This window comes from Canis lupus, chromosome 16 (assembly GCF_048164855.1).
Source record: "Canis lupus baileyi chromosome 16, mCanLup2.hap1, whole genome shotgun sequence".
NCBI classification, from domain to species: domain Eukaryota; kingdom Metazoa; phylum Chordata; class Mammalia; order Carnivora; family Canidae; genus Canis; species Canis lupus.
Window position 1 is genome coordinate 9,124,865 of NC_132853.1, and position 14,123 is coordinate 9,138,987.

General features: G+C 37.8%; 1 protein-coding gene across 14 annotated transcripts in view; it reads right to left on the reverse strand.

Moving 5' to 3' along the window:
* The window catches only part of SETX (senataxin), an 81,120-nt gene that overhangs the window by 37,160 nt on the left and 29,837 nt on the right, over positions 1-14,123 (reverse strand). For all 14 annotated transcript variants that reach the window (XR_012008423.1, XR_012008425.1, XR_012008424.1 and 11 more), the window contains one exon: positions 3,719-3,818. Coding sequence is in view for 11 of the 14 variants with exons in the window: in XM_072778446.1 (XP_072634547.1) it covers positions 3,719-3,818 (100 nt within the window). In the remaining 3 variants the exon portion in view is untranslated. The remainder of the gene's footprint in view (positions 1-3,718; positions 3,819-14,123) is intronic.

The following is a 14,123-nucleotide window of genomic DNA, read 5'->3' on the forward strand; positions in this document are numbered from 1 at the left end:
GCTCAGTAGGTGGAGCGTCCAACTATTGATCTCAGCTCCAGTCTTGATCTCAGAGTTTTCAGTAAATAAAAAAAAAAAAAACAAAAAAAAAAAACATGTATTTACTATGTTAAAAATAAGAAATTCTAGGGGTGCCTAGTTGGCTCATTTGGGGAGCATGCAACTTTTAATCTTGGGGTCATGAATTTGAGTCCCAGGTTGGTATTAGAGATTACATCCATACATACATACATGGATGTAATTACATACATACATACATACATGATGGATTTTATGGATTACATACATCCATAAAAGAAATTTTTAATAAAAATAAAACATTTAAAGACATCAGTGAGTCAAAATGGAAGTCAAATTGAGAGAATGGCATGCATCCAGATTATATAAGGAACTACTACAAATCGATAAGAAAAAGATAACAGAAAATTAACAATAACTTTGAAAAGGCGCTTCCCAAAAGAGATTACTGAAGTATCTACTAAATATATAAAAAAGGTGCTCAACCTCACTGATAACAAGGATATGACAAAATAAAACCACAAAAGGCCATCAATACAAACATGGCATAATGGCTGAAACTAACACAACAATCAATACAAATGTGCTGGTGAAGACCTCGAACAATGGGACTTCTCATACACTGCTGGTGGGTATAATGTATAATGGACTGGGCATTTCCTAGTCAACTTGAACATACACATACCCCGAGACTTCACAAACCACCCTAGATATAGGACTCAACAAAAATGCCCTCACACAAACATTGAGACAGGAATATCACAGTGGCACTGATCATAAAATGTTGTGTAAGACTTAACATAGCATGCCGGAGGATACTATCCTCAGAAAGGTAGGTCTGCTTATGAGGTTGGCCCTTAGCACGGAGATCCTGGATCTCAGGATTATTGCTTGATGATGAGAATGCCTCGCTGTGCCTGTTTGCAAAAAGAATATGGTCTATACCAAATACCTGCTTTCCTTCCGGAAGTCAGGAATTTAGGTCAGGCAGAGAGGGTGGTTGGGGCACTAAGTTTCAAATAAGCTTCCCTAGGAGGTAACAGTATGCATGCCACACATTCTGACAATCCATTTCTGGACTGATTCTACTGGGAGAAGACTCTTAAGAGGCTTGCTCCTGGTATTGTCCATACTTCACCCCATGCGCTTCTCTCCTTGCTGATTCTGCTTTGTAGTCTCTTAAGATAATAGGCACAACCATGAGCATGAGTATATGCTAATACCTGTGAGTTGCCCTAAGAAGTCCTTGAACTTTGGGGACCTGACACACAGGCCAAAAACTACTGAAAAAAAATGTCTATCAACAGTAAAATAATAAAAACAGAACAAAAACAAAAATCACACAGTATAATCAGGACAAATTCACATATTGAAATATTACTATAATGATGACACACAAAATTAATGAATCTTACATATGTGTTAAAGAAGCCAAATATAGATATTATGTGATTCTAACAGAAGATCACGATAATGCCAGATAAATTCATAACTTAAATATCAATATTAAAAAGAAATATAGGGACACCTGGGTGTCTCTCAGTGGTTGAGTACCTGCCTTCGGGCCAGGGCGTGATCCTAGAGGCCCAGGATGGGAGTCCCACATTGGGATCCCTGCATGGAGCCTGCTTCTAATCTCTGCCTATGTCTCTGCCTCTCTCTCTCTCTCTCATGAATAAATAAAATCTTAAGGGGACCCTGGGTGGCTCAGCGGTTTGGCGCCTGCCTTTGGCCCAGGGCGTGATCCTGGAGTCCCGGGATCGAGTCCCGCATCGGGCTCCTGGCATGGAGCCTGCTTCTCCCTCCTCCTGTGTCTTTGCCTCTATCATAAATAAATAAATAAATATTTAAAAAATAAAATCTTAAAAAAAATATATATATATATATAAAAAAACACTACAAGAAAATATGAAAGTGGGGCACCTGGGGAGCTCAATCAGTTAAGTGTCTGCCTTTGGCTCAGGTTATGATCCCAGAGTCCTGAGATTAAGCCCCACATCAGGCTCCCTGCTCAGTGGGGAGTCTGCTTCTCCTTTCTCCCCCTCCCCCTGCTCTCTCTCTTTCTGTCAAATAAATAAAATCCTTAAAAAAAAAAAAAGAAATGAATGAAAATATCCATTTTCTAGGACCAACGTCAGAGCCATAAAGAAGTAAATATGGTATTTTTAAACGTGTAGAAATTGCACCTCAAAATCTGCACATGAAACTGAGTAACAAACTGCAAAAAGCACACCACAACAATACATACACATTAAGAAGAAAACAAGTTCCTTAGTAGAAAAAGGGCTTGGGGGGGCACCTGGTGATCAACCAACTCATGTTTTTGGCTCAGGTCCTGATCTCAGGGCATGGGATCAAGCCCTGAAGGAGCGGAGTCGGCTCCTCTCCTTCTTCCTTTTTACCTCTGCCCCTCCCCCCATGCTCACCCTCTCAAAATTAAAAAAAAAAATTTTTTTTAAGGGCAAGAACAATTACCCCCATTTCCTCCTAAGAATATACATGGGCAGAAAAGATTTAGGAAGGAAAGTACAACCTCAGATGAGATACATTTTTCAGACATAAAACTGGAAAACAAAGTTGAAACTAGCAAATGAGGGAGATCTACATTCTTACATTTTCATGTTAGAAGTGAGACAGATTCCTTTTGGTAAGCAAAGGCAATATGATCAAGTCTTAAAATGTGCACGCTGTTTGACCTAGCAAAGTTTACTCAGTATTCGTAACAGTGAAAAGCTATAAACAACGTACATGTCTAAGTAGACACCACTGGTTAAACAGATCTGTGGAATAAACTTACAATGGAATTACAAATATTAAATACACTTATTTAATAATGCTGGAGAGGCATTTACAATATATTAAATAAAATTAAGTCAAATATAAGCTTCTGAAAGCAAGAATCTTATGTTTTCTTCACAGCTATATACATAGCATCTAGGATTATATGCTACCTATCAGGTACCATAAAGTCAATAAATATTTGCTCAATGAATGAAAAAGGTCATAAAATAGGTAAAATGACCCTACTACATTCATATGTACACAATTCACATAGGTGAGTAGACAGTGTCACAGTAAGATATATACTAATATTTTCATAGGATTATCTTGGAAAAGTGGGAATTGGTGAATGATAAAATTCATTTATCTTTCTGCTGGCTAATATTATTTCAATGTCCTACAATGAACATACAGTACCTTTCCCCAAAAGGATAAATGCCTTTTATTTTAAGTCATCCTATGGAGTAGGATGGATTAGGGGTGAGTGGGGAAAGCAAAATTTTTTAAAGAATTATGGATGTTTGGTTGATTTATAACTAATGCCTAAGTGTGATATGTGTTTCAGACCAATGATGAAATGAGTAGATGACAGCAGGATGATTTACTCAGAAAATCTATTAACACTATTATAGTCTTGTCAAGTTCCCTTCACTCACCCTTCTCTTCCATGTCCAGCTTCCACTTTGGCCTGTAGTATTCTAACTACAGAATGGTTAAAACCATGAATTTTATATCTGTAACTGTCCCACTAATTAACCTCATTAATTAAGACTTTAAACATTCTGTGTAAGAGATTACAAATTACAATTTCTAGGATCTTAGGAATCCTAGGTCCCAGAAAATTTAAATGAGGTTGAGAGTTCCTCAAATAGATATCTCCAGTTACCATATATTTCAAATTACAGAAGAAAGAACTTACCCACAAACTCCCAATATTTTTTATAATCAGCAGGAAATTTTCGTAAATGCAACTGATAGAATTTCTCTTTGTTTGGAGAGCTGATCCACTCCTGTGCCACCTATATACACAGCAAAAAAGCATATTAAGAAAGTAAAAACATTCTGGCAAGTCAATGTTAAACAGCGAAGTTTCCCCAAACAAGCAATAGTAAAATCCAGAACCTAAAATTCCAAGTGGGAGAAACATGGAAAATTTGTGACTTTTGGTTTCCAGTTCAACATATATGGAACTTAGAAGTCACCATTTCATCCTAGTAAGTAAAAAATTAAGCTGAAAAAAATCAACAACCACTCAGTGCCAGGAGAGGGGAAACCCTGAACTAGAACAGATGAGCTGCTTGAGGCTCAATATGGATGGCTCTGAGCGACAATAAATCTAGGGGGACCCTGTCATAAGGGGGACCCCACAGTTTGCTTAGTTCTACCTCTAAGGAGCCCCTCCAAGCTCTTACACCGAGTACTAGAGAAAATCCCTTCATGCTTCCAGCACAAGGAGAAGGAAAGAGACCAGTATGAAATACACCAGAACCTTCTGATCTTTTTTTTTTTTTTTAAGATTTTATTTATTTATTCATGAGACACACAAAGAGAGAGGCAGAGACATAAGAAGAGGGAGAAGAAACAGGCTCCATGCAGAGAGCCTAATATGGGACCCGATCCCGGAATCCCAGGACTACGCCCCGAACCAAAGGCAGACACTCAACTACTAAGCCACCCAGGCGTCCCTAGAACATTCTGATCTTACCAAGGCTTGATCTTGGAGAAATTCTTTAATTACCAGAGTCAAACTACTTGAGGAAAGAGAAATAACCAACTACAGCCCATTCTGGCCATCCTATCCCACCTGAGGTGGTGGAGGAAACTGATAAGCATGTGTATGGTTCACAGTCCAGGAGACAAAGCTCACCAAAGACTGCGAGTAACCTGTCACAGGTTTACAGAACAATGCCCCTCCTCCACAACCAACCACGACATTACTAAAGGTCCACTTACTGCTGGCTGTTCCTTTTCCCTACATCATTTCCACCTTACAATAAATATGATAAGGCACACTCAAAGGCCAAAAACAGAGAATAAGCATCAGAATCAGAGACAGATATGGCAGGAATGTTAGAATTATTAGACCAGGAAATTAAACTGTAATTAATATACTAAGAGTTTAATGGAGAAAGTAGAGCACACACGAGATGATAATGGGGGTGCATGGGTGGCTCGGCTGGTTAAACGCCTGACTCTTAATTTTGGCTCATGTCATGATCTCAGACTCGTGAGATCAAGTCCTGCCTTGGGCTCCAAGCTGGCTATGGAGCCTGCTTAATATTCTCTCGTCCTCTCCTTCATTCTATTAAAAAAAAAAGAGAGAGAGAGAAAAACGATAATGTAAATTCTAAGAGTAAAAAAGAAATGCTATAGAGATCAAGAAACACTGACAGAAATGAAGGATGCCTCTGGTGGGTTCATCAGTAGACTGGACAAGGCTGAGGAAAGAACTGCTGAGTTTGAGAATCTAGGAACAGAAACTACCAAAGCTGAAAGGCAAGGAGAACAAAAATGGAAGAAAAAATAATATCCAAGAACATGGGGCAAGTGCCAAAGACTCAACATCCACGCAATGGGACAACCAGGAGTGGGAGAGAAAGGAACAGAAGCAAGATTTGAAGCAATCATGACAGAAAGTGTCCCCAAATTAATATTTGACACCAAATCACAGATCCAGGAAGCTCAGAGGACACCAAGCAGAATAAATGCCAAAAACTATACATACACATATCATACTCCTACTTCAGGAATCTGAAACATCGAAGATAAAGAAAAAAATATAAGAGAAGTCAGTAGAGAAAAACATCTTGCCTACAGAGGAGAAAAGATAAGAGTAAGAATTACATCTAACGTCTCAGAAACCAGGCAAGCAAGAAGGAAGTGGAGCAAAATATTTAAGTTGTTGAGAGAAAAAAACCCACCAACCTAAAATCCAGAACAAAATGAAATTATTCTCTAAAAGAGAAGGATAAAGACTTTCCTAAAGAAAAATTAAGGGTATTTGTCACTATTAAATCCATCTTGCAGGCAGCTGGGGTGGCTCATGGGCAGCCCGGGTGGCTCAGTGGTTTAGCGCTGCCTTCGGCCCAGGGCCTGATCCTGGAGACCCGGGATCGAGTCCCACGTCGGGCTCCCGGCATGGAGCCTGCTCCTCCCTCTGCCTGTGTTTCCGCCTCTCTTTCTGTGTGTCTCATAAGTAAATAAAGAGAATCTTAAAAAAAAAAAAAAAAAATTTCCATCTTGCCAGAAATGTTGAAAAAAGATCTTGAGAAGGAAAGTCATATCGGTCAGAAACTTGGATCTACAGAAACAAAGAGCATCAGAGAATGAATAAATGAAGGTAAAATTAAAATCTATGTTTCTTTTTCTTAACTGATCTAATATTCAAAATAATACCAACGATATATTCAATTACATTTGCTTATGTGTGTATATGTATGTTTATACATAAGTGAAATGAATGCCAACAATGATAAAAGGGATGGAAGAATCAGTAATATTTTATTATTATAATGTACTCACATGACCCATGAAGTATTATCTGAAAGTGGATTCAGATTAGTTGTAAATATGTATTGTAAGCTCTATGGCAACCACTAAAAAAATAAAAAAATGATATGCTAAGGGGAAAGAGAAAATAGAATCCTATAAAATGCTCAGTTAAGACCACAGTGGCAGAGGGGTGTCTGGGGGGCTCAGTTGGTTAACTGTCCAACTCTTGATTTTGGTTCAGGTCATGAACTTGGGGTGGTGAGACTGAGCCCTGCCTTGGGCTGGGCATGGAGCCTGCTTAAGATCTCTCTCTCAGGACACCTGGGTAGCTCAGTAGTTGAGTGTCTGCCTTTGGCTCAGGGCTCCTGTGAGGAGCCTGCTTTTCCCTGTGTCTATGTCTCTGCCTCTCTGTCTCTCATGAATAAATAAAAATCTTAAAAAAAAAAAAAAAAAGATTCTCTCCGTCTTTGCCCCTCTCACTCCTCCTCTCTCTAAAAAAAGAAAAAAAAAACATGATGGCAGAAAAAGCATAGAAGACAAAAATAAGAACAAAGAACAAGGGTAACATATAAAACAGTTATATACAGGAGAAATTTCCACTTTTATCAATAATCATCTTAAATGTCAATGATCTAAATATACCAAATAAAAGATTGTCAGAGTGAATCAGAAAACAAGACCCAACTATATGCTGTGTACAAGAAACTTACTTTAAATATAAAGACACTACAGATTCAAGTGAAAGGACACTACAGGATTCACCTGGGTAGGTCAGTCAGTTAAGCGTCCTGACTCTTGATTTTGGCTCAGGTCATGATCTCAGGGTCATGAGACTGAACCCACGAAAGGCTCTGTGCTCAGCAGAGTCTTCTTAAGACTCTCTTCCTCTCCCCCTTCCCCCCTCCCCCACTGCTGTGGCACGCTCTCTCAAATAAATAAATCTTAAAAAAAAAAAAAAAAAAGAAGTAAAGGGACAGAGAAAGATAAACCATACTAACACTAATCAAAGGAAAGGGAATAGTTATCACATGAGGCAATCTACATGTATTTAACACAACTCCACCTGCTAGTAGATTCCATTTCCAGTTGAAATAACATGCCCAAAACAATACAGCTAGTAAGTGACCAGATAGGTTTTTTTTTTTAATCTTTTTTTTTTAAAGATTTTATTTATTCATTCATTCATTCATCCAGGATCACACCCTGGGCTGAAGGTAGCACTAAACCGCTAAGCCACCAGAGCTGCCCAGATAGTATTTTTTTTTTTTAAAACTTATCTACATTTTCTAACAGTCAACAGAAAGAACATTTTAAATAAGAAGGAAGGAAGGAAGGGAGGGCGAGTAGGAGGGAAGCTATATTAATTTCCAACAGAGCAGAGTTCTCTTTAAAAAAAAAAAAAAAAAAAGGGACGCCTGGGTGGCTCAGTGGTTAAGTGTCTGCCTTTGGCTCAGGGCATGATCCTGGAGTGCCGGGATTGAGTCCCACATTGGACTTCCTGCGTGGAGCCTGCTTCTCTCTCTGCCACTCATGAATAAACAAAATCTTAAAAAAAAAAGGGGGGGGGAGACCTTAAGCAAGGAAAGTTATTAAGGATAAGAGGGATATCATGTGCTTGACAAATAAATCACTACTCCAAGATAAATGCGTCAATACTCCAAGAAGACATAATAAGCCTTCATATATATGTGCCTAAGAACAGAGAATCGAAATAGGTGAGGCAAAACACAAAACTGAAAGAAAAAAATAAATACTTTAACACTTTTCTATCAGAAATGAGCAGATCTAACAGGCAGAAAATTAGGAAAGACACAACTCAAAAGCACCATCCATCAACCAGAAATAAATGACATCTGGAGACTAACAGAGGCAGACTATATGTTCTTTTCAAGCTCACATGGCAAAACAGACCACATCTGGGGCCAAAATCCACACCTTAACAAATTTAAAAGAATAAATCACACACTGTCTGTTCTAGACTACAACAGAATTAAACCAGAAATCAACAAAAGATAACTGGAAAACCCAAAATATTTGGAGATTAAACAACACACATGGTCAAAGAATAAATCTCAAGAAAAAAATTAAAAATATATTGAAGTAAATGAAAATGAAAAATACAACTTATAAAAGGCGCCTAGGTGGCTCAGTTAGTTAAGCCTCTGCCTTTGGCTCAGGTCATAATCTCAGGGTCCTGGGATTGAGCAGGGATACTGCTTCTTCCTCTCCCACTGCCCCTCCCCCCCCAGCTCATGCAGTCTCTGTCTCTCTCAAATAAACAAATAAAACCTTAAAAAAAATACAAGTTATGAAGATTCGTGAGATGTAGCAAAAAGCAGTGCTTAGAGGGAAATTAATCCACACTGAATGCATATATTAGAAAAGAAGATCTAAAATCAGTAATCTAGGATTACACCTTAGGAAACTAGAAAAAGTAAGCAAATTAAATCTAAAGCAAGCAGAAAAAGAGAAATAATAAAAATTGGAGAAATCAATGAAATTGAAAATAGGAAATCAATAAGATCAAAGAAACCAAAAGCTGGTTCTTTGAAAAGATCATAAAAGTGATGAGCCTTCTAGCCAGGCCAAGAAAAAAAACAAGATACAAATTTCCATGGGACACCTGGGTGGCTCAGCAGTTTAGCACCTGCCTCCGGCCCGGGGCGTGGTCCCGGGGTCCTGGGATTGAGTCCTGCATCGGGCTCCCTGCTTCTCCCTCTGCCTGTGTCTCTGCCTCTCTCTGTGTTTCTCATGAATCTTAAAAAAAAAAAAAAAAAAAAAAAAATTCCAACAGCAGCAATGAAAGAGGAGATAGGACTATAGATCTCACAGGTATGAAAAAGATAATAAAGGAATATTAAGAATAGCCCTATGACCACAAATCAGATAATGCAGGTAAAATGGACATATTCCTGGAAAGAAACAATCTGTCAAAATTCACACAAGAAACAGACAACATAAAAAAAAAAAGGGGGGGGGTGCCTGGGTGGCTCAGGGGTTTAGAGCCTTTCAGCCCAGGGCCTGATTCTGGGGGCCAGGGAACGAGTCCCACATTGGGCTCCCTGCGTGGGGCCTGCTTCTCCCTCTGCTTGTGTCTGTCTCTCATAAACAAAATCTTAAAAAAAAAAAAAAAAAGAAAGAAAAGAAACAGGCAACATGAATAGGCCCACATCCAGAATAGAATCAATAAAAAAAGAATCTTCCAAAACAAAAAACACCTAGGACAGCTGAATTCACTGGTGAATTCTACCAAATTTTTGAGGAAGAAATTATACCAATTTTCTACAATCTCTTCCAGAATACAGAAGCAGAATAATATTTCCTAACTCATTCTATTAGGCCAACATTACCCTAATACTAAAACCAGACAGACATTACAGGAAAAGAAAACTATAGCTCATATCTCTCACCAACATAGAAGTAAAAATCCCCACCAAAATATTAGCAAATGGAATCCAACAACATAAAAAAAAAAAAAAATTACACATCACAGCAACCAAGTGGGATCAATCCAGGTATGTAAGACTGGTTCAACATTTGAAAATCAGTTAATGTAATCTATATGATCAATAGACTAGTAAGGTTGCAGAATATAAGGTAAAATACAATACTCCATATATACTAGTAATAAGTGGAGCTTGAAATATATAACAATTTACATTAGTACTCCCTAAAATGAAATTAAGTATAAATCTAACAAAATACATGTTAAGAGTTACATGAAAAAAACCCACAAAACTCTGATGAAAAATATCAAAGAACTCAATAAATGGAGAGATATTCCAAGTTCTTGGATAAAGAGTCAATATTGTCAAAATGTAAAAAATTCTTCCCAATTTGATCTGTAAATTCAATGCAATCCCAACGAAAATCCCAGTAAGTCACCAAAAAACTGAATTCTAAAGTTTATATGGAGAGACAAATGACCCAGAGTAGCTAACCCAATATTGAAGAATAAAGTCAGAAGACCCAATTTCAAGATTTACCATACAGCTACAGTAATCAAGACATGTGGTACTGATGAAAGAACAGTAGATCAATGCAACAGAACAGAGAGCACTGAAATAGACTTCCATAAATGATCTGACTCCAGTCAACTGATCTTTGGCAATGGAGCAAAGATGGTCTCTGTCAACAAATGGTGAACGACTGGACATCCACATCCAAAAAATAAAGGTAGACACAGACATTACACTTTTCTCAAAAACTATCTCAAAAATAATCATAGATCTAATGTAAAATGCAAAGCTATAAAACTTCTAGAAGATAACACAGGAGAAAACCTAAACATTATGGGTATGGTGACAAGTTTTCAGATATAACACCAAAGGCATATTTCATGAAAGAAAAAATTGGTAAGCTGGACTTTGTTAAAATTAAAATTTTCTGCTCTGGAAAGACACTGTCAAGAGAATGAGAAGAGAAACCATAGACTTAGGAGAAAATATTTGCAAAAGATACATCTGATAAAGGAGTATTATCGAAATTTATAAAGAACCCTTAAAACAGAGAACTCAACAATAAGAAAAACACTTAAAACTGGGCAAAAGACCTGAAGAGACACCTCACAAAAGAAGATATACAATGGCAAGTAAACAATGGAAAAAAATGTCCAAAATCCAGAATGAAAATTAAAATGAAGATGCCACTAAATGTCTATTAGAATAGCCAAAATCCAAAACACTGACACCACCAAATGCTGAAGAGGACATGGAGCAATGGGAACTCTCATTACTGGTGGGAATGCAGTGTAGCTATCAAGCATTTCCAGTAAAGCCTAAAGGACTATCGGACAGCCGATAGCTGAGATGATGCTACTTCCCAGCCAGGCCATTTCACAAGTCCACAGGACCTAGGTCTGTCACAAATTCTAATCAATGTGTTACATTAGCCATCCAGTTTCTAAAACTCTCTGCACTTATCTCCCAATCCTTTCCTAAAACCTCAAACTCAGAAGCGTCCTTGAGGATCTTCTAAAAAATAAAGAGGACAACCCCAAGTTTATAAAGTAAACTACTTGTGTAAGTAAGTGCTTTCAGGTTTCAATTAAAAAAGAAAATCCACCTAACAGAAATTACTTTTTGGGCTTAATTATGTGCTTTATCTAAATGTTAACAGTTTAGTTATTGAGTACTTAAAACTACAATTGACTTTCATCAATGATGAGACTTATTACCAAAGACTACTTGTGGTAAGCTGCTTCTGCACAATGGTTAACCAACCAAGATTCTCCAGCAATTAATTATGTGGCAGAGCACTAGATTTGTGTTATTTGCTAGTGAGGTCAGATTCTGGTCCAACACAGGTACAGTTTGCATCACTTACTTCCACATCCAGAGTGCCTACAGTATGGCAAGTCTGAACAATCACCTTCAAAGGTACATTCTATTCTATGTTCATAGCATCATTCCTGACTGCCAAAACCTGGAAACAACCCATGTTTTATTCATCAACTGTGACTAGAAAAACATACATAATTTTATCCATACAATGAAGTATTATTTGGCAATAAAAAGGCCTGAACAATATGGATGACCCTCAATATCATGCTAAGTAAAAGGAGCCAAATGCAAAAGGTCACATTTTTTTATCATTTTATCTATTAGATATATCCAGAAACAGCAGAGTCACAAAGTAGATTCATGTCTGCCAGGGGGTGGGCTGCAGAATGGGCATGGCTGAAAATGGGCTCAAGGGATGGTTTTAGTGCTACTGGAAATGCCTAAAACTTGGATTATGGTGATGGCTATAAAACTGAATTTACTCAAAATTATTCATTTGTATAGTTTAAAAGGATTAATTTCACAGTATGTAAATTATACCTCAATAAAGCTATTATTTTTTTAAGATTTTATTTAGTCATGAGAGACACGAAGAGAGAGAGGCAGAGACACAGGCAGAGAGAGAAGCAGGCTCCATGCAAGGAGCCTGATGCCGTACTCGATCCGAGGACTCCAGGGTCACGCCCTGGGCCAAAAGCAGATGCTCAACTACTGAGCCACCCAGGTGTCCCTCAATAAAGCTATTAAAATGCATCCTAGTAGGTACGAGTTTTTTTTTTTTTTCCCCCAATCAATCCTTGAGTCTTTTGCTACTGATGGCAGTTGGAATTCCTATTTTACTCATCCATCCTAACTGGTTCCAATTCCATAAACAATCCTATAAATAACATCCTAAGACCTACAGATCCCTATGGAGGGGCACAGGAACGTTCTCCTGGTGATTACACCCCATGTGAGACTAAGAAGCCAGCAGGGATCACAAACTTTGGCTCACCACCCTGTTAGCTAGTTTCACATACTTTCCTTCTTCATGTAGTTACCATTTAGTCTTCTCTTGGAAGACTAGTGGACTAATTGTATTTTTTAACCATCTCCTATTATATTCCCTGTATTTTTTGATTTCCAAAAGCTTCTTAAATATTCTGTCTCTTGTCACTTTTGGAATATTTTAACTCTTCTTCCCATCTGTTAACTATGAATATGGGGTCCTTCACTGAAAATTTCCTAACTTTGACAGAGTAAAATCCGTATTTTTCATCTCGTGGTTAAGATGTTTTGGGTTTTTTAAGACTTTAGTCACCTAAATTGACGTATTTTCTGATAGTTTATTCTAACTTATGTAATTCTACCCTTCAAATATATGTGTTAATTGAAATTATGTGCTGTAAGGCAGTGATCTAGGCTAATTTTTTTCTGCTGGAGTAGGCCAATTTTCCCAGTACTATCTATCTTTTCCCTGCTGACTTGTGGCGGCCTATTAGTCTTATCCTAAGTTGTCATACATGCAGGGAAGAGTTAGGTCTCAGGAGCCAAAGGGTCTCTCTCTTCCATTTCAGTGAGCTGTCTGCCCCTATGCCCCTCTCTTATCTACTACTATGCTTTGAAATATATCTTTATGTAAGATGAGTGTCCCTGCTGCTTGTTCTTTTTCAAAGTGACTATTAAAACATTTTATTCTCAGGGATCCCTGGGTGGCTCGGTGGATAATGCAAGCCCCAGGATGAAGAACGTGAGTACTTCAGGATAACCATCATAAACCAAGAATATGAAATTCAGATTACCTCATGTACCTGATCATGAGAGATTTAAACATCCAAAAGAGTCTGAAGCTAATTTAGTTATATTAAGCATACAGAAAATCAGACAATAAATCCAGAGAAAACCAAGAGCTGGGAAGGAAAGGAAAAGTAGTAGCATACTTACAGGACTTAGCTGTAGGTACACTTTTATAAAGTCAAAATGACAAACGCTGACCTAAAAATCCTAAGACAAATCCAAAATGAGGATGAGGGAACAGCAAAGTTGTGTGAGAATACAGGGCTAGAAGAAAAAGTACTACCTATAGCAAAAGAAGACGCCTAAAACTGAAAAATTAAGAAGTCAAAACAGTGATGTGTTATTATTTAGAAATACGGAAGTAAATATCATAAGGATCCATTAATAATTAAAAACTGGTTACTGAGGAGGTAAGGGGTGCCTGCCATTTTTCACAAAAGCATTCGACTATTTTAAACTACATAAGGGGTGCCTGGATGGCTCACTTGGTTAAATATCTGTCTTCACCTCAGGTCACAATCTCGGGGTCCTGGGATTGAGCCCAGCTTCAGAGCCACTGGGCTTTCCTGCTCCTTGAGAAGTCTGCTTCTCTCTCCCTCTGCCCCTTCTCGTGCTCTTTCAAATAAATTTAAAAAATAAAAACCTTTGTGTATGTATAAATGGAACTTGTGCCTATACTGTTTTGAAAAAGCTAGAGTTACAAAAATGTCCTGAAAGGAAGAAACCTTATAGAGATTTGTAGGATTACCTCTTAACTCAGGGAACAAGAAATAA